Genomic DNA, 22359 nt, shown 5'->3' on the forward strand with positions numbered 1-22359 from the left:
TTGGTTTTTTTGAGACAGGGTTTCTCTGTGTTGCCTTGGCTGTCCTGGAACTCACTCTGTAGACCAGGCTGGCCTCGAACTCAGAAATCTGCCTGCCTCCACCTCCCGAGTGCTAGGATTAAAGGCGTGCGCCACCACGCCCGGCTCTGGGAAAATAATTTCTAAGGTGTAACTGTTTGCTTTTTCTTGTGAAGTGGGTCAGGTATTAGTTTTATTTTTTGAAAGTAACATGATATACTAGCCTTTAGCTTTTCAGAGGGAACATTTCCTTAGTTTATAGATCTCACACAGAAATTACATATTCTTCCAATTCAGCTACTATGTAAAACTGAGTGTTATGTATCTGAAACCTTAAAAAAAAATTCAATTTTCCACAACAAGCCACAGTGCATGATAAGTTATGTTCATAAGCTTCTTGGGTAGAGCAACACAGATGTCAGGATGTAAAAATACAGTTTCAATGATGAATTTCAGTGACAACAATAAAACTTTTGGGCCAAGAGTGTTGTTCATCTAATTGAGGGCACCACTTCCTTCTGTCCTCAGGTAGGGAGCATTGTCCCATTTTAAACTGTTGAGAGAAAAGGGCTTTATATTTAAATTGAAAGCTAATAAATGCTCTTTTTCTCATTAACACACATGACCTCTATGGTTTATGTTCTCATGAACACTGGCCCACTTTCTCAGTCTCTGTTAATGATGTTGAGAACCTCTGTTTAACATGAATTCTTTTCTAACCAAATCCTTGTAAATTCACAATAGGTGTTAATTGCAGTGGTCTGCTCAGGAAAGAAAAATATCAAAATTAACTCAGCTTGTTGCATTTTTTCTGATTTTTCCCTAAACATGTATATCAGTTGATTGAATTTGTGGGATTTTTGCATTTGCTCTGTCTCTGCTACTGTGAAATGACAAGGGTTTTTAATGTTATTGTATTTTTATTTCAAATAAGCTGTGTGCTGTCAAATTACAGTCACTAGACCTGGAAAACATAGACTGGTGAAGGAAAACTGAAAACTGGGTTTATAGAGCTCTGTTGTCTTTTATGCTCTCTGTAATTAGTGGTAGATTCAATTATATATATTCATATATATAAGTTTGTATGATTGGAAGGGAAATATATATATTTAGAGAGAGAGAGAGATTCAAATATATATCATCTTTGAGGTGGTTTAATATAAAATGTATATATATATATATATATATATATATATATATATATTTGAGGCAGTTTAATATAAAATTTAAGTCTGAATTCATATTTGGGTTTAAGTTGAAACTGATATCCAGGTCCTAGAAGATAATAACAAATGAGCCCAGAAGTCTATGTTCTCAGGGGCTGAGCTGGTTATTAGTTCTTCAAGTTTACAAACAAGAGAATTTAAGTAAACACAAGTAATAAGACATAAGCTTTAGAACAAAGGGATAATATATGTATTAAAAACATCATGTGACTTGAGTTCTAGATAGATTTTAACATAAATGTAGTTAACACAAGCTCTGGTGTTCCTGTCTCTATTTTAACTTAGGAACTGGCAATAATTTAGATTTTTATTAAACATGATGAATTTATTACATTTTACCTATATTTATATATTCTCTCCTGCCTCTGTGTGTGTGCATCTGTGTGTGTCTGTGTGTTATGGGTATTATGATAGCATGTGTAGAGGTCAGAGATCAACTTTTGGGAGTTAGTTCTCTTCTTTGATGTTGTTGATCTTAGGAATTAAGCTTAGGACTTCAGTCTTGGCAGCAAGTGCCCTAACTCATGGGTTCATCTTATTGTTCCAGAAGTATCCAAGACAAAGACCAAACAGTAAATGCAAACGTTTGGACAATGATCTATTTACTCTTTGTCTTGGATTCCAGACAGATATGGAGTGATATTAATGAGCTATCAAAGTTTTACTAACAAGTTATAGTGGAATAGGGTTAATCATGTTGGAAAATGCCAGCCAAGTGATCGGAGACTTTTCATTTTAACCATATGGCATTTGACTAACTTTCAGAACTTCAGTCTATTTCTTTATAACAAAACCCCATTCCCAAGTATTTAGTGTCATTCCAGTGAAATCTCTCACCAGAAGCTGATCATTAGATGATGGTCAGAAATGAGCATTGCCTGAGATCCCACTTGAGGCCATCTTTCAGGGGAGGGCCATATTGTTTAAGACTGAACTCTGGGATTATGCGGATTACATTGTGCGTAGTTCGTTTCAGACTGAAATGAATTGCAGATGAGAAACCCTGAGACATACATAAAGTGAGCTTTCCTGGCACTCTGTGTGACCGTCTGCATGGTGGCTTCTCTGGTAAATAATACTGCTCAAGTGTGTGCCCAAGGAGCAGTGAGCTGCTTTGAGAGATTTGTCTTGAAATGCCAATTTCTTTTCTTAGGAATGGCATTTCGCTTCTCTATTAATGGAACATGTGCCCAAAACATATACCAGATGGTCACTGTCCATGTGTGACAAGGTCTCCTCTCCATGCTATACTTCTTATAACAAAGGCAAGTGATACAGGCTAAAGCCTTGGTGATCAAACTGTGTTCCCTAGTCCAAAATCTGTGCTATCACCCGGCAGCTTGTTAAAATAAAGACCTTTTTATAACCTGTAGTTTAGCAGGTGACCCATATGCTTCTGAAACTGAAAACCTTTTTCCCCTAAATTTTGGAGGCAATAAACGTTTATATTAAATGAAATCCATATCTTTCACTTGGAAAACTGAAGGTGGTATGGTTTATTTGTGCTCTGTCATTTTCTATGGAAGTTGGGATTTTTCTATTCTTGATAAATATTTACATTTTACTCCCAGGGTTGGTCCTCTGTGTCCTGTGGCTTTTGATGTGTGTGTGCTTCATTCTAATATTTCAACTGGGCACACAGGTAGGTCCTGGTCCACCATACTCAGTTGAGAACATGTATCAATTGGTATCCTTGAAGTGTCTTTAATGTGTTTTTAAAAGCCCTGAGGGCCTGCAGTGGTGAGAGAGAGGGTTGGAAACTGTAGTAGTCGAGAGAAATTTTTTGAGACTTGTTCCACAGAGTTGGAACTTAAATTGTAAAGAAGTAAAGCAGAGAAACTTCAGTGGTCTATTAGGAAAACAAAGTGACATAAAATAAATACAATTTAGCATATTATGTGAATCCATGCTAATAATACACAATGTATTATTAATATTTATTTTACACACTAGTGATAGAATTATCTATTGTATGATCAGAAGAGAAATGTATATATGGAGGTATATACATGAATAAAATTCTTTGTTTCTGAGAAATACAAATACATAGCATTTTTGAGCAAATAAATTACATCTGCAAAGTTAATGTTTAAAATCAGCAGTCAAATCTGATGATAACATTAGGGGAAAAGGAGCTGTTTAGTGCTAATATGTTTCTTTTTTACTCCCCCTCATGCCAGTGTTATTCAGAGCCATGTGTAGGTAAAGATCATTGCAGTTAGAAGTGACAATTCTGATACTCTTTCAGCATTTCTCTCAGAGGTAAACAGTTTTTATTTGATTTGCACCAAAATGGTTGCATAATTGCCCTTTTAGGAGATAAGAAGATTTTTCTTCTCAAGTGACCAAACAGTCATAATCTCTGAGAGAAGAATCTGGAAGCATTGTCAGCACAAATGTGGAACAGTCACTTGTTGTTGTTGTTGTTGTTAGGCAGATGGGAATGTTCTGAGTTCTTACACCCCGTGACATTTATGAGTTTTGATATTTCCAAAATTGCAAAAAGCCATCTGGCCAAAATGGCTTGGCCTTGCAAACTTTTTAAATTCTATCCAATTATCTCTTTTAGGTTTTTCATCGCTTGCATTTCAAATTTTTATTGTTTGTACAATTGCAGCTCTAATAGTAAATGAAATCTAGTGCTTTGAAAAATATGTAAGGACTTTGAATTTCATTTAGATATCAGAACCCTGGAGACTGAATGTGTAAGCAGGAAATATCTAGCATTTGCTCACCTAGGCTCTGAACTGTGTGATTCTTGCCAAAGATTTATATTAGCCAGACAATTGCTGTTTTGTGCCACATCTCTCTCCTTCCCTGTCTTTTCATTTTTATTCTTTCACCTTGAAGAGCAGTCCATCCCTTCAAATGGGCAGGAAGCCATTTCCTCCTAGGTCCCTAGTTTGACTCTCCTTCCTGTTCTGTCCTCTAGTCCCAGCAGTGTCTTTGTCTGGCTCCTTTTATCAGCTCGTGACTCTCAGTGTTTGGGGTTGGCATTCTCTCTTCTCCCCCCAATGCTTCTTCCCACTCCTTTTACCCCTTTCTCTGCTATCTCCCCCCACTTTCTATCCTCTCCCATCCCCCCTTTTCTTTAATACTTTCTCTCTTTTGTCTTTCAACCCTATTCACTGAGCTCAGAGACTATAACCTAAAGTAGGAAACTGAACTTTAAGTGTACCTGGCGTGGTAGAAGAATTAATGGGAAGCCTTTAGGTGGTTGTAGGCATAAATTTAGAGTTTCCTTTTTTGTTCACGCTCATTGCTTAGAACATATTAGCATAAAAAATAATCCTTATTTTGCTTTTAATAGGAGTATAATGTGAACCATATTTCCAATAGGCCAAATACTTCTTCATGGCTGTTTTGCTTTATAAGATCAAAATAGTATCTGTCGTTCAGAAGATGATGTGTTGTTCTACTCGAGGAAATGGAGATTTATTAATTATTTTTATAAAACCAGTAGATGCTATTTTTGTGCTGTCTTTTCGAAAAACAAACCAAATAAAACCAAACAATCCCTACAGCACACGCATAGAAAAATCTCTAAAATCATGCAAGGAAATTGCATGGTCTTCCCATCTTTTCATCTTCTAAAATGTCTAGCAGTTTAATTCCTTAGTAATTGCATAGAGAACAAAGAAAAGTCAACCCTGTTCAGTCTTTGGCCATTGTTTTTTGCTTACTTTCATTCATAGGAACACTTGTGAATTTTGCCTCTGAGAAGTTGTGCCATTTAGATCCTTGAGACTATCAACGAGTATATTAATTTTTGAATTATTTGTTTGTTTGTTTTGAGACAGTGTTTCTCTATGAAGCCCTGGTGTTCTGGGACCTAACTCTGTAGACCAGGCTGGCCTCAAACTTCAGAGATCCATGTGGCCCTGCCTCCTGAGTGCAGCTAGTTCAGGAATTTTGTTTTTGTTTGGTTGTTTTGTTCTTTTTCTAGCTTCATTGTGACTTTTTTTTCCTCAGTTATAAATAAGACAGATAAAAAGTTTTATTTTTATCGTTTGTGTTGGTGAAATGTTTGGTTATCAAGTATACATCCCTGTATGCATCCCTGTACACTATTCATTTATTTTCAAAGCAGCCAGATGAGTGCTAAGTGTAGCTGTGATGGAGAGTACTTTAAAAGTCTTCAGGACTTGATTACAATCAGGGGTATGGTATCTTCTTCCATAACCCTGATCTTATTATTTTTGTTGTTGTTTATTTTCCTTTGAGAAATAAAGATGCAGGCAATTTTTGTTGCCTTAAACATTTTTTACAAGAAGTTGGATTTAACAAAGGTTTACAAATCCTACACTATTTATTTCAGGCTAGGAAGCAAATAATTTGAGGTATTCTTCGCTGCCAAAACAAGTAGCTATACTTTTTTGGTTCATGAGAGACAAATGTTACTTAGGTAGAATAAAAATCTAAAAAGGGAGTGCATTCATTTACACAAATGTGATATCTCATCTTTTTCTAACTATGTGCTCCCTTTCTTTGCAGACCTGCTTTTATTCATTGGGTGGGTCATTATATATAGGAATTTACTTCTAAGTTACACTTCCTTTAGAACAACTGATATGTTGATTCTTGGTAGATGGCTATTAAAATGTAGAATGGGTTATGAGCCAGTGAGTTACAGCACCATGTAATGGAAAGCAGCCCCACATCTGCACAGGGCAGCAGCTCCTCTCCTTCCCTGTCTGACCCTGTGGCCCTGTGTTCACACAGGGCATAAAATGTCAGTGCTGGAGGCTTGCCAAGCCCCTTGGAGTGAGTGCCTTTGCACTTTATGAGACTGTCACCGTGTGCCAGTGCTGAGCGGACAGAAGCAGCAGAAAAGGGAACTTGTTTCGTGCCCTGGAAAAATAAATTCAGATTACTATAGGCAACATGATATTAGCCACATTCTCTAAATACATAGACAAATGGAATAATACTGTTCTGTGTTGTAGAGGAGGACTAGACAAAGTTGTAGTGAGTCTGTCTCTATTCAGGTGGGGTTAAGGGAATGCCTTTTTAGAAGTAGAATCTCTTAATTCATTCATTTTCAATTCTCACAAAAATACTTGTTTCTATTATTTTGGGTGAAGCTGGAACCCCAGTACTTTTCAAAAACTAAATTCCCTTCCAATGTGTGCCTTCATCATACAGAGCCCTGATGTCGTGACTTACTATCTTAACCTCTCCAAACAAATTATTTTTCCGTGTCATTTACACAACTTCTTGGCTTATAAAGCTTGGTAAGATTTGACTTTTTTTTTTTTTTACTTTGAGTATTGTGGTCTGAAAGTGTAAAATAGAAAAAAATGATCAAAGTCCATGAAACAGGGATGCGTGTGTTGCGTGTGAACTTTGCTTTGTGTGATGGGAAATTGTGATGCTAGTTGGCTCTGGCCAGGCAGTTGGTGGTGAATCGTCAGTAAGTGAAGAACTTCTTCATTCTTACAGATAACGTCACTGGATAAGGCATCTCAACGGAATTCCTGGTGTGCTAGTTATTATAACTTGGATGTGGAGTGTGACCTTCTTAAAATTAAGTTATTTCACTTTGTTTTAATAGTATAAATTATATCAGAGAACCTGAGTGGAGGAAGTCTGTTATTGTTCCACCAAGTCCTTTGCTACTAGAAATTTATCTGACCCTCTTCACCTGTATGTGGCATTTATTAATTTGAGTAGGTCTGTGTATCAATAATTGAGATTTCATGTTTTTAAATGTATAGTTGCATATAGTAAGTTGAATTATGTCCTGTAGAAAACTATACACCTATTCCCCTTTATTTCTGGCCTTGCTTCCCATGGTTTTGGTTCCCTGCAGACAACTGTCCTATTAAACTAATACATGGAAAAATTCTAGAAGTGGTTATATGTTTTAAACAACCCTTATTTTAGTATATTGTATGTTTTATTATTAATTGTTAGTATTAATATCTTATCATTCCTAATCTATGAGGTAAACTTTGGTGCAGGTGTATATGTACATGAATTCTTTCTTATCTAGGGGTTTTCTTAACAGGTATTCATTCATTCTTGGTCAACTCTTTTCTAAACGTATTAAATTCTAGACAAATCACATCTTATAATTTCTAGATTCTGTGCTGTCTTGAGTACCACAATAAAGCCTAGAGCCATACTGCTTTTTTTCAGCAGGGATAGGAATCACTCCTGAGTCTATTGTAGCTATATGTACTACCTTCCTGGGCTTATGTTCAAGTGATTCACATAGAGTGATGCACCACTAAGTTAGAGAACCTATGTCACTCATGTCTTCTCAGACATTGTATCTCCTTTTGTATCACAAGAACAGAACTAGTATATAATATTTGTGACAGATAAGGTGATCTCGTAGCCTCTTCTTACATGTAGGTGTACATGCACATGGAGCATTCAGAAACAAAAATTAGATAAATAAATAATAAATAAATAAATAAGGAAACAAATATATAAATAGTCCTGTAACTGCACTTGGGTCCTGATCATCTTGTGTTATTACTGGCTGGCTCATACAGACATTCTGTTGGCTTAGACCTGTGTCTACATTGTCTTTTCTGATGGACACCTCACAAGAAGGCTTGATCACACTCATGTCCTCATGCTGGGACAGCATGCCCAGCTCACTAGGTCTCAGTGTAACACATTCACATTTCCCTCTCCTTTCTTACAACACCTCTTCACAACTGCTGTGCCATGACTTCTCCTGTAGTTTCTCTTATCTTTCCTGAAGTTAATAGAAACAATATTAAGCTTTGAATTAAGTGACATAAAACATATCTAAATGGCCATTCCACCATTGATTCCTGAGCCTGGGTTTCTTTCTTATCATAATTCTAATGATAGATGTTCACTGTGTTCTATTTGCTGTTGTTATTTATTAAGAGTTAATGAAACCCATATTCTGACATGATGGTTGACTTAACACACAGGGACACACATGGGGAGTCAGGAAGAAAAAGGAGATAGGGACACAGAGACAGAGACACAGAGAGAGAAAAACAGAGACACAGAGAGACAGAGAGTCAGGAGGAGTATAGTGGCAGAAAATATTAGCATTCCTTGTGTAGATAAATTATTTTTGTGAAATGTATGTGGGTTGCAATGTGTTCTGTTTATTTAAAGTGGGACATAGATTTAAAATGTTTGCAAGTCAAATGTCAAAACAAATTTAAGCTTTAATTATTCTAATTTATATTCTCCTTCCAAGAAATCCTTATAGTTCATAGTGGATTTGGAGAGTCAGCAGGTTTAATAACAAAATACTCAGGGTGTGTAGTCACCAGACACATCTTTCACTAGTCCCCTCTCTGGTGGCCGTGGCACGCAGGAGGTGGAATTGTTTCTGGTTCCAGTCCTTGAATTGTGTCAAGCTTCACTTGAGAAAGCGTTTGGTCAATAAAACAGGGTTTCTCTTAGAATTCTGCAGTCTTCTCGTAGTAAGTTTAGTATTACAGTCTACTATTCTCAGTGCCATGTCTCAATCCTCAGCAAAACTCAAAACCAAGCAAAACAATAATTGTTAATTGGCGGTACTGGTCAAGACACCACAGTAGCATTCTCTGCTTTCCTCAAGTGGATTTCTCTAGACAAATTCGTATTAATGTGTCATTAATACAAATGAGAAAATTTTATTTTATTTTCAGTTGAAATATAATCACATCATTTCCTCCGATTTGTCTTCTTTCCAGCCGCTCTCATGTCTCTCCCCTATTCCCACACAGGTTTTATGAGAAGAGGGAATGAGAAAAGGAGGAGACGTTCATTGGGGAAAGCGGGTGACAAGCGGGAGATTTTAAGGATTGCCATAGGTGTTGAGGAGGAAACACCTCTTAATTTGCTTTATATAAAGAAGAAACCCTCTCCTTATTGCAGATACAAACTTGTTTCTACTGTTCTGTAAGGCTTCTTTGACGTCTTTCCCTGAGATTCTGACTTCTTAGCTAAAACGTGGCCCTTGAAATTATTTTCATCATAGAGCTGAAATGAAGTTTTCTCATACCAAAAACTGTACTGATGCTTAGCATTTACTATATTCTAGTTCTAGTGAAACTGATGTTAGCCACATTATGTGACATCAGGTATAATTCAATACTCTTGACTCTCTAGAATTGTCTTGCTTACTTCTGAAAGTAGGGCAAAAATATAGAGGACATGACTCCCCCAGAAGAGAGAATGGGCAGATAAGGAGGCTTGGTGGACTGTATTCAGTTTCTGGCCTTTTTAAAGGCATGGTTGAGATCTGGATTACATCCAGAAGTCACCAGCTGCTTTAAGGTTTTGAGTTTGTTTTCGTGTGGAACAAAGAAAAGTTAGGGACAAGAGAGCATAAACAGCAATTTATAGGGCTGCCCTGTGGGAACTGTGTGCTTTGCTCTAAAAGTACAAATTAAGATTAGAGAAGACTAATAGCTCAGACTACTATGAGAGAGAAAAAAAGTCTATCCATAGACTAAAGCAGCAGATTGATGTCTGCTGGGGCAGGGTAGCATCCGCTGCTCACAGCACTGGGACTTTGGGGGCTGAACAGGGGAGTGACACAGGAGCACTAGAGCCTTTATTCATTCAGTAACTGGATAACTTGTGTGCCACTTGGAAACTGGCTAGCTTTAATTTGTTTTAAAATAGTGAAAAGGGACAATATTATACATTTTGTCAAAGGCAGAATATCAAATTTAAAAATTATAGTTGCTGCATTTTGATTGTACCACAAAGTGGGTTTCTCTTGGATATTTATATACACATCCATCCATCTAGCCATCCATCCATTGTAATTTCTACCATCTCAACTACCTTCTTTTTAACCCTCTCCTTTTACCTCTCCCCAAGCCACTTGAACCTTTCTTGGTAGTCCCTCTGCTACTATTTTTAGGGTGCCTTTTTGAAAAAAAAATCCCACTTTCCAAATATGAAAAAACCAAAACAAACAAATAAACAAGCAGACAAAACCACAAAAGCGCATGGAACTAGTGTGTCTCAGTTATCTCACTTAACATTACGACCCGATTCTATCTATTTTTCTGCAAAGGACAGGGTTTTTTGGTAGAGGAATAATACTGTCTTCTATATATATAGCATGTTTTCCCAAATCCACTCTTGTGCTGAGGAGCACCTCCTCTGACTGTGGCTTGTCTCGGATGGATGATGCTGTGGTAAGATAGATATGCCAGCATCTTTCTTTTATTTATTTATTTATTTATTTTTATTTTTTATTTTTTTATTTTTAATATTTTTTATTACGTATTTTCCTCAATTACATTTCCAATGCTATCCCAAAGGTCCCCCATACCCTCCCCACAACTTTCCTACCCACCCACTGGAAAGAGAGGCCCATTGGACATGCCTGCATCTTTCTTGACATTTGAGTTGGTTTCCTTCCTTGAGTTGGTGTACCAGGCAAAACTGGATCCTATTGTTTTTGTAAAATTGGGTTTTCTGGGCATTCCATACTGGTTTCTATTAATGTACTGATTTATATTTCTACCAGTAACCTTCCTTTTTCACAAATATTTGCCAGCACTTTCTGAAAAACTAGAATGCTAGAATGGCAGGTGTTTACAAGCTGATATGGGACTTGAGCTTTCCTTTGTGTACTTAATTCTGTGTATTAACTATCTTAAACTTTTGCGACAACATACTAAGGTCTAGTGATACCAAAACTATTTTGTATTTTAAAATATTTTTAGACAAGGTCTTACTATATGACTATGGCTTGTCTAGAATTTGCTCTGTTTCAGACTTGTCTGGAACTCATATAGATTTCCCTCCTCTGTCTCCCAAGTACTGGGATCAAAGGACTGTTTCATTATGCCTGACCTTTAAATAATATACTTTTAAAAAATAATGTGACATTATATTAATAAACTTGGGATTTCATTGTGATATAAATAATCAAAGTGGGATCACAGCGGTTTTCTTGCTTCACTAAGGAGGTAGTTGATATGACAAATATTATCCAATTTCTCATGTAACTATATGAAAATAATATCAAAAATCCTTCACACATGTGAAGCTCAATATGGAGCTCATTAATGTAATTTTATGATTTTACTGTTTTCAGAATCATAAGCCATTGAGCTAGTAGGGGTGGTGGCAATACCTATAGTTCCAAAGCATAAATGGCAGAGGCAGGAAGTTTACATATTCTAATGCCACCTGGGTCTCAAAAGCTCCCTCACACCCTTAATATACACCATTGTCTTATAGATGACATGTATTTTGATATTTTATATGTTCTGACTTCAGTGTAGCTAAAACTAGACTTTAAAAAAAATGAGATGACATTTTGTGACAAGTAACATCTACATATTCTGGTTGGTGTTCCAAGGAGTCCTGTTGGCCTGTGCAATATGGCCTCATGTTGGGTCAAGTTTCCTCTTAGAAATAGAACACACAACCCTGTCTCGAAAAACCAAAAATAGAAAAACCAAAAAAAAAAAAAAAAAATTAAAGAAAGAAAAAAAAGAAAAAGAAATAGAACACACGGTCTGCTGTTGCATTTACATGTTGTCTGACAGGCTATGGGACTCTTTTTGTCACCTTACCTTAGTGAGTGGAACGTATCTGCAAGTTGTGCCAAGTTGATGTGTTCTTCAAGAAATTCAAGAGCTGGCTCCAGGCACAGGGTACTCAGATACCAGGATCTCAATATTAAGGAAAGTTTATCTATTTTATCAGATTTGGGTTTTGTTGTTCTTGTTATTGTTTATTTGTATGGAATTTTGTTCTTTGCTTCAAGTGAAAATCCTCAGAAAAGTTGACAAAAGAAATATTACTAAAGAACTGAAAATTACTATGTTAATATATTATATCACAGTTACCTAAAAACACTTGAGAAAAATGAAGAGCAAAATGATTTCAGAGTTTTGCTTTCCTTAATAGAAAATGTGTGCTAATAGTTTAAATTATCTTTAGCTTTAAGAGTTAAATTGTTGTGATGTAATATACTTGTTTAATAATCTCCTTGTATTTTGGACCTTAGATTCTTTTTAAAAAAATCTATTTATTTACTTACTTACTTACTTACTTATTAATTAGTTTGACTTGAAATACTAGTCTATCCCAACATGGAAGATGACTTCTCAGTACCTAAGCATGTGCATGTGGGCATGTGTTTATATGGTATCAGACTAAGAAAATCGTAAGGAGGTTCTCGTGCCTTTATGAAGTAGCCATGACAGTTTTAATTCAGCTGACATGGCAATTTCCTATATATAGCACCACATAAACATGGCGTGAGCCTTCCTTTGTCTGAGGTTGGCTCATTCTCTTTCCTGCTTTCAATCTTTGTCCCATTTGCTCAGAATTCTGGTGGGTTTTAACTGGTGTTACTTTTACGCCATGTCTAATCTACTTGCGTTCTCTAGCTAGGTGATTACATAAAGCAGTGTGTGTTTGCTGCCTCTGAGGCTCCTTTAGAAGGCTTTGTACTCCTAAATGCATAGTGACTGTTCCAATGTCTTTTTAAATTATTACGATACTATTTTTATGTTGAACTTTACAGACTAATTTGTTAATATCTCCTTTTCACTGGTTTTTTTGATCCCAGAGTATTTGCTATGACATCACCCTGAATGTCTAGTAGTTGCTATGGTTTCTAGTACATATATCCCAGGAAATAGTGAATGGATAAAATACATATGCAGGTGACATGGGCCATGATTCGTCTCGTGGCTAAAATCTTTGCTTGGTGGATGTGGGGGAGATAAGGCAAAGCTAAGCGTACTTGAAAATGCTGTAGTGAACCCTATTAATGTTGATGATAGTTTACAAATAAAACTTTACACCATGTTGCTATTACTTGTAAGGAATATACATAATTCACTTGAAAGGCAACAATAGTAACACAAACTACAGTTCAAAGAAGCCATTGTGGGTGAGAGAAGTTCTGAGCATAGTGACTCTCAGGCATTTGTAGTGAATCATTACTGAATGCTTAGAAACTTTGTATATGTAAAACTATCCTCCCTTCCCAGGTTAAGATAATGGAATGTCTTTACTTATGATATTATTTGTTTTAAACAGCCACCACCTTTTTTTGTTTTTCTTGGGCTGCCAATTTTGGATAGCTTTCTATTAAATGGACACCTCCAGGTTTGAATCACATGAATATACTTATTTAAGTTTTTGCTGTTTGCCTTATCATAAAATGATGTGTCATCTGAGCTACATTAAAGAAGAGCACCCTCTCTAGAACTATAGCATGTAGTTCGTGACTGTGCTCTCTGGAGAGCGTGGAGGTTACAGTAGACAATAACTTGCTAGCAAAGCCAGGCTCCTAGAGTACAGCGATTTCTAAGCTGCGGGTGTTGCAGTTTTCCTTGACTAGTGTAGCAAAGGTAGTCCCAGAATCTGCCTGCTGGCACAAAGCAGGAAAGGCTCTTTTTTCCTTTTATCAGCATTTTTTTTTTAACACAAAGTGCCTTCTAAGCTAGATTGTTTTGGAGGCAGTTGTAATTTGAGTCTTGAAAGCATATTTTAGCTGGTGGCTGAAGACCCTGCACCCACAGTGCATAGAATTTTGAGAGAGAGGTGCTTGATAGATGAGAACTATCTGATGGATATGGGAATAATTTCAGACAGAAAACTATCATAGTAGCCTCTGACTGTGTACTTACTGGGCAGTTGGCAAATATGCTTATTACAATTTTTATTTATAACAATATACATAGATTTTTTTTTCTTTCTTGCCCTTAAAGAAAAAAAAGTATCGCTTTGAAAGAGGCCAAAGAAATCTCTCAAATGTTGTCCCCAAGTCCTCGTGCAAACCTGAGATTGGAATATTTTTAAAGAATGTATTGATGGAGTTGGTTAGGTGATAATAGAAATTAAAAGTCTAGCTATTACATTTTAATTAGAATTCTCATCTACCAAGCATCTCTGTCTCACAGGTCTACTCCCTGTGAGTGCAGAATGGTCAGTCCCCAGGTAAATCTGCTTTTCAAGTCTCAGGTTACAACCACCTCCAAACAATCCAGCCCAGAAGGCATCTTCTGATTGGACCCTGGTTTATGCTAGGCAAGTGCTGCACCATTGAGCTACATATCTATGTCTCTATATGTTGATATATTGTTTGCATGCCCTACAACTTTCCAAGGCTATGGAATGCTCAGATAGACTTGGGTGTTATTATTGTGCATAGCCTTCCATCTTTTTGTGTTTATGTTTCTTTTTCTATTGGGGTAAAAGAAAACCTACTTAACTTCTTTGACCCTATATTCCTAGTTATGTGGTAAGATTGGATGTAAAGTAAGAATATTAATACTGCATTTCTTGGCATTCCATGAGTGATTAGATACACAATAGATTGCTTAATTGTATGTAAATGAAGTCAAATGGTCTTTCTGAGAGATAGCAAGCAAAAGAGGGAAAAAGAAGTGTCTATCATATTTTTGGCTCCTAGTTATGAAGTATATTTTTCTCATGTTCTTTATTTTAGGCCTAGTATACCTTCCTAAAAATTGCCAATTTTGAGTCTGACATTCATTGTTGGTAAAAATTTCCTTGGATTTTTTTCTTTCTTCTAAGTTAATATGAATGTGTATTGTTACAAATGTTGGTAACATTTTTGAAGTGGCATTTTTATGTTACAGGAAAATGTATGAAGTATTAACTGATTGCTTCAGGAACAAAATGGACATCATCCATTAGAAGGAAACCTAGTTCCCTACACCTCACACAATTTTTAATGTACTCATTTTTATGCTATAATTACTTAATTTTTATTGGTTATATGAATAAAAATATTACTGTCAGAAAGGATTGAGCCTTCTGTTTCTTTCTTTTATGCCTTTTGAAAGACTATGAGGCTGCAATCCATTGCTCGCATGGATCTGAGGATCTGAATTGATTTGCTGATATTATATAATGAGAATATATTTTGGAGTCCTTAAAAAATAAGTGTTTTTCTATGAAACATCAAGTATTAAAATGATGCTTTATTGATCAACTGAATAGCAAACAGGAATGAGATGGCTAGTGCCTTTAAGTTATTTTGTAGATAGAGAATTTTGCTTCTTATTGCTTGTATTTTCTTCTTTGTAACTATTAAGGATACATTTAGTGTAAGTATCTGATCATAAGTCAGTCTTGATATTGTGTTATATACTTTTGAAAAAAATTTTTGGTATGTCTGGTTACATTATTTTAACAATGTCACTTCTGAGAGTTTAAGAACAAATTCTCTCTCTTCTTCCTTGGAGACTGGTATCCCAAATGCCAGGGACATATTTATATTACCTCTCAATGTGAGGATTAAGCAGGTCAAGTTTTACCCCAAACTTACTTTATTATTTGTACCGGAGATTACTAAATGCTACACGTAGGCAACCAGCTGGATTTTTAAATTGATAATCTCAGACACTATACTATATGTTTTAATTAGGAGTTGCTTGTTCTTAATCATGGTCACATAATGCTATGGTTTTTGAAGATACATCAGTCGGAAAAGATAAACACAAACACATAAGGTATTGTGACATCTAAAACATTATTATCTTTGAAAATGGTATGGAAATGAAATCAAAACAATGATATTATATCATGGAAATTCTAGGACAGAAATTAGTTCCTATTGATTATTTTATATTATCTAGAAAACCATCCTTGGAGTAAAAAGCAAAATGACTGTAGTGGCAATAAATGCAATTCGAGGTTTTGCTGCGATCAGGGAACTTTTGTTGGAAGCTTGCCCTTTCTTAGAAAGCTTATAAATTCTGCTGTTTTATTATTAACTTTGTAATTGACAGATACTACAGTTTTGAATATATTTAAGAGTCAGTGAGAGAAAATCTTTTAAGAGCCAGGTGACTCTCCTTGTAAGAGATGTAAGCATTTGGGCAGTGCTAAATTGCTTGGATGACCAAACTCCCTTAGTGTGCGCGCACACACACACACACACCTTTCTCTGCTTAGAAAAACATGTATGGGAACTAGATAAGATTTTTTATTTAATCATTCTGAAGATAGGATTGGGCTAGTTATAGTAATACAGAGGATAAAATCAGTAATATATTTTAACAAGCTCCTATATCAACATATTTTATAAGTTATTGAGCTTAAAAGTTCTGTGATTTCTGAGTAGTGTGGGTTTGTAAAAATTAAAAACCAATACTGATGTCATTAAGAATCACAGGTAATAAATATTTGTGAAAATTTGATAGAGAAAATGTAGAATATAAATCTCTGTGTTAAGGTGTGTGTGTGTGTGTGTGTGTGTGTGTGTGTGTGTGTGTGAGATGGAGGTAGAGATCTCAAAATTTCACTTCATTCTTCCTAGGCAAACTAGTAGGACTTCAACACTTCAAACCTTCACTACACAGATAGTAATGTGCCTTCATTGCTAGTTTTTGTCTTTGTTGCTTTTCATTATAAGCATGTATCATTTGATAATAAGCTACACTGTAAAAATGCATGCTGAGTTGATGTCACTGCTGTGTGGGCATTGCAGAGTGCACTTCTACCAATTAATAGTGCAGGTTAATTACTTGATGTACTCAGGAGACACAATAAGTAGGGGGAACGATGAGGCTGTCACTGTCATATCATGCCACACAGACTTACTGTTAATTTTTTTAATAAGTGGAAGGATTGCACTCTAAGATGATGATAAAAGCATAATGTAATGTTCAACTAGTCACAGTCATTTATTATCCTTCAAAATCATGTACTATCAATAATTGTATGTTTGCACATTGATTCAGCTGACTACACATAACGTTTATTTGCATCAGCATCTGAGCATAAATAAGGTACTATACTCTCACATTAAGGACAGCCAGGCTATCACTAGTTAGTGGGAGATTTTCATATCTATGTAATGCCCCCAGTTTTGTATAGGCAGTGTACTGGTGATCAAAACTTTATTACACAATCATGACTATTCTTTGTATTGTTTTGACATGCTTCTTTTTCCAAGAATATGGAATTGGTTTGTACTAAAAATTGCGACACGATTTTTTTCTAAATAACTTTTGTGTGAGGTTGGTTTTTTTCCAAAAAGATAAATACATCATGAACATTCGTGACAGTATAAGCTTCAAAATTCTTAGATAAACTTCACCGCAATGGGTGATTCCATATGATACAATTCAACTGTAAATTATGTGTCAATCATTTGACTAGTGCTCATTTAATTTTGTGATTGTTTAGGAGTTCATATAGGGAATATTAAGTATTATTCTCTTTATTGAAGCACAATTCCATTCTTTGCTGATGAACTAGGTTAAAACTTAAATAAAATCATAACATGCCTTAAGAAACTGCATTGATATTTTGGTAACAAAAATTATTTATATGCCTTCTACTATTTGCTTATTAATTGGTCTTATTGAGTAACAATTTTTGAAGGATATGTGTAGGTGGAAATGCATTGTAAGCTTTAGATGTGGCTTTGATGGTTCCTAGTGAAAGTAAATTTAAAAGAAATACAAAATACATGCTCAATATCTTGCTGACCTATACAATAACTGCATCCTAATAGGTCATATTTCAGCTCTTAAATTTTTGATAAATAGCTGAACCTCACAAGGCTCTGTCTGTAGTGCTGAAACCTTTCACGAAACCTCTCATGATAAATGAGCAGGTCTTACTGATAAATTCTAATGTCAGCTTCTGTGTGATAGTGATTCATCAGGTTGTAAAATCTGTTCCTGGGAAACACATTGAACTAACAAGTTCCATATTTTGGTTTTGTTGAAATTACCACAGCTTGTCCTTTCATTTTAAAGAGTTCATAGCAATTAACTTCCACATTGTCAAAAACAGCTAGGATTTAATTAGAATCTGTCAATGCTAACACAAAAGAAATGTCTAATATCAACAAATAAATTGATATGGCTGCCATGCTGGGAATGCTTACAGGCTGGTGACGTGCTGATAACATGCACGCAGCCACTGTAAAATGTTAAGCACTTGATTAGGAACAGCACAATAGTTATTAGTATAGAAGCTTCCAGCTGGAGAGAAAAGCAGTTTGCCTATTAAAACTATGACTTATTGTTTCAGATTGGTATTTAAAATTAAGAATTTTTCTCCTTTGTGTAAAAAAAATGAACTTGTTTTTGTAGAACTGTTATGTTTGTAAAATGGCTAAAACTCTCAATCTCTCGAGTTTTTGTAAATATTTCAAGTTCTTTAACTTCATATAAAGAATTTCAAAGTGTTATTTTCATTTTTATAATGTGAAATCATTTTAACATGTAATTTAGACACTTTCTGTTCAGTCTTAGTTGATTGCTCTTTATTAGTGAATTTTACCCCAAGTCACCTTCAGAATTCATCTTAATGAAACTGTTTTTAGGTATTTTTCATCAGTAATATATACGTATTACTTTGTTTATGAGTGGTTTGTTTTATAGCTGGGAATCATGAGTTCAAAGCCACCATGTGCTACATAGCAAGTTTAAAATGAGTCTAGCTTGCATAAATAGATGTTTGTTAACATAAACTGCATTTTATTATACAGTGAACACTGGAATCATTTGGATCACATTGTTCTTATATTGAATAGAAAAAAATCTAAGTTACAGTTTCCAAAAGTTGAGCCTCATAAAGTTTCGCTCCATATTCATACATTATAGTAAAATTCTAAAACCTTGCTATTAAAAAGGGACATGTGATTGTTTACCTTACTGTATTTGTGGTAGAGCAGATTTTTAAATTATTTATTACATCACTGAAGCTCATTATATTAAATCTCAAAAAAATGTGAAAATACGCTTAGACAAAATGAAATGGCCAAAGATTTTGCATAGTAGTCACTTCCAACTGAGCCATTCATTATTGAGATTAGGATTTGACTTCCTTTAGTATTGGACTTGCGTCATTTGAACCTAATAATTAAATCCTCTTCCAGAGCTTCTTGTTTCAAAAAAAAAATCTTTAAATTAGTTTATAATTTCCTGGATGATTAATTTTAATGAATATTTAAAGTGTTAAATATAATTTTATAATCTTTTAATATTGATAAAGTGCTGTCTAAAATCCATTTTGTGTATCAGAAAATGTGGTTTCCAAACATATTTTTAAAAAAACCTTTAAAAAACATTGGTACTTAAATGACTTCTAATCAGATGATATTTCCCAGAAATTATTCTTTATTTAGAAACGAAAACAAGACAAAAGCAATTGATTTTAATCCAAAATGTATTTTTCCTTATAAAAGAGGTCCACATACTCACTGTGTCTACGCTACAGAATTTGTCCTTTCCATTACACCACGTGTCAATTCAAGTTTATCTGGTCACTGCAAAAACTCGTGGCTAATATGTGTAATACAACACAGGAGGAGGTATTGCTCAGTTCAACTACTCTTCTATACTTAAAAAAAATACAGAAATGTTCACGTTTAACTGCAGTCCTGACATAAAAGTCACAGGAAAGTTCTAGAAAATGGAATTGTTTTATTTGGTTGCCACAGTGCCCTTTGAAGCCAGTCAATTCAAATGCCGAACTTTCACCTCTTTCCCTTGGACAGGAGCAGCATGGCGACCCCGAGTCTTCTTTTCAGAAAGTGACATTCGCCTGCCTATTTTTTGTTGTTGATTGTTAAGCACTACTGCCGTCTCCAGCTTTTCTTTGAAGTAGGTTTGGTTGGTTGTTTTAGGACATATTTGTCGGCACTCCTATAGCCGTTGATTTTACTTCCAGTGTTGCCCGTTTTTCTTTGCTGGACTCCCAGAGGTTGATTAGAGGAGGGTAAAGCTCACTGAAAGCCAAGGCTGGCTTGTGACAGTGATTCACAGCATAGCTGTGCTCACCCTCACAGTTCCCTTCTTGTGAGACACAGCTGAAAAGACACATTACACCAACGATCCCTAGAAGGCCTCCAACACAGGCCACAAATACTGTATGATTCTTTCCATATTCTTTTCCGTCATGCTCCAGACTTTTCGTGGTGACATTCACACATTGTTTTCTGCTTTTCTGATAGACGGTGGGAATATCAATACAAATTTTGTACTCAGTAGATGGTTTCAGATGAGTAAGATTATATACCTTGACATCAGATGGTATTCGAGCACTTTGGGCAGCATGAGAGTCTTCAGTCTTGACAAAGGCTGTCCACTTAACACTGGCTTTGAGAATTTTAGAGCTTGCTTTCCAGGACACCAGAACAGAATTGGCCCGGATATCTCTTATTTTAATATTCAATGACCCATTATTATCCTGAGGAACAAAACCTCCCACTTTGATCATAATAGACTTCAAATCAGCACCGACTAGGTTCGTTGCTATGCAGGTGTACAAGCCCCCTTCCTTTGGGGTTATGCCTCTTATCTCTAGCGTGCCTTCAGAATGAACATAGAACTTCTCTCTCATTGTATTTGGCAATAGTTTTTTACCAGAAGGTGTGATCCAGTAGATTTCTGGCTGGGGTTCTGCAGTAGCTCTGCAGTGAAGCGACACATAGCTGTCAGCTTCTACATCCAGGTCAGAAGGAAAGCTCTCAGGAGCTATAAGAGGGAGGCAAATTTCCATCATATCCCTGAAATGCACTTGCCGAACATTCTGGCCTTGGAATTCAGGTGGGTCCACACAGAACAGCGAATCTGGTTCCATAAACCGAATGTTGGTTTTGTTCATGTTAATCCAGCGGATTACACAGTCACAACGGATGGGATTGCTATGTATGCTGATTTCCTTGAGGTTTGGCAAAGACTCTATGGTACCGTGGTAGAGGGCACTGAGGGCATTGCTATTTAGCATGAGAGATTCTAGCTTTGGGAGTCTGAAAAATGCATTAGGGTGAATGTAAGACAATCTGGGGTTGTTAGTAGCTTCTATTTTTCTCAAATCTGGCAAGTTATCCACAGCGAGACTGTCAATGGAGACAAGTTCAGGCATATTGTTTATCCCCAATTCCTTCAAATGTAGCATATTGCTAAAATCACCCCTCCGTATTCTGTTAATAGGATTTTTATTTAGATCCAAAAACTTGAGGTTAACAGCTTTTTGAAGAGCAACCTGGGGTACTTTATTAAGCCTGTTATCATAAAAAGAGATGCTTTCTAGGTTTTCCAGTCCAGCCAAGGCATCGTCTGGTATTTCTGTGAGGTTTATGCCAGCTATAACCAGGCTGCGAAGCTTGAGAAGAGGCTGAAAGTTCATGTCCTTGATCCTGATGATGGGGTTGTCCCCAAGCATCAGAATCTCGAGATTGGGAAGAGCATCAAACCATTGACTGTTGATCATCTGCAGTCTGTTTGAGTTGAGATGAAGCCGGAGAAGATTATGTAGGCCAATGAAGGCTCCGGGAGAAATGGTAGAGAGCAGGTTGTGATTAATGTAGAGTTCCTGCAAGTTGCTCAGTCCATATAGACACTTTTCAGGCAGCTCAGTTAGCTTGTTTTCCTCTAGGTACACAGAAAGAAGCTGAGACATCTTTTGTACATTAATATTAGTGACTGAAGATAAATTGTTTTGAGATAAGTCCAGGCCAGTCAGGTTCACTGGAAAGTCTGTGGAATGTTCAATTCTTGCAATATTGTTAGTCTGTAGGAGCAGAATCTGTGTGTCGGCAGGCAATCTGTCTGGGAAGTTTAAAAGCCCTAAATCATTACAGTCCACTGTCGATGCTTCCATATAGATGGATCTCGGTGTAAACCAAGGCCTGATCTCACAGGTACATAATTGGGGGCAATCCACTTTTTTATCTATAGCTTGTACTAGTGTAGTGATAGCTAGGCCAAGTAGCACATGGACTTGGAGTGGCGTGTCCTTCATCTTAGCTTTTGTCTTCAGAAAGTTAACAGGCCCTTAAGGATTCCAGTCACAGCCAGTAAGTTCAGTAGGAGCTGACTGATGAGGGAAGTATTTGCATTTGTCAAAAGATGAACACCACAGGACTGTGGTTGTTTCCTTCATGGAAATACTTAGGAGAGCCACACATGTATTTCCCAAAAAATGCATGCATCGTGGAGAAAAGATGCTTGCTGTCTCCTCAGTGATAGGGTCTTGATGGACTCTTTGAAGATGGCGTATGTATAGATGGTCACAGGATATGGAGCAATTCATTTATTTGGAACTCTGTGATTCAAATCCCATGCTTGTTCAGACTTGTAGACGTAGAGGCATTATTCTGAGTGCAATTAAAGGGAGAGAAAAGAATTAGTTCAAGAGAAAAATCCAT

The 22359-nt window shown here is 36.1% G+C and overlaps 2 protein-coding genes across 6 annotated transcripts in view; one reads left to right on the forward strand and one right to left on the reverse strand.

Moving 5' to 3' along the window:
* Immp2l (inner mitochondrial membrane peptidase subunit 2) overlaps nt 1-22359 on the forward strand; it is an 879462-nt gene that overhangs the window by 379151 nt on the left and 477952 nt on the right. The gene's annotated exons all lie outside the window — the stretch shown is intronic.
* The window catches only part of Lrrn3 (leucine rich repeat neuronal 3), a 33621-nt gene continuing 30566 nt past the window's right edge, over nt 19305-22359 (reverse strand). For both annotated transcript variants that reach the window (XM_021179754.2, XM_029484781.1), the window contains exon 2: nt 19305-22308. In XM_021179754.2, coding sequence (XP_021035413.1) covers nt 19830-21953 — 2124 coding nt within the window. In that variant the 5' untranslated portion in view covers nt 21954-22308 and the 3' untranslated portion in view covers nt 19305-19829. The remainder of the gene's footprint in view (nt 22309-22359) is intronic.

The sequence above is a fragment of the Mus caroli genome, chromosome 12 (assembly GCF_900094665.2).
Source record: "Mus caroli chromosome 12, CAROLI_EIJ_v1.1, whole genome shotgun sequence".
NCBI lineage: Eukaryota > Metazoa > Chordata > Mammalia > Rodentia > Muridae > Mus > Mus caroli.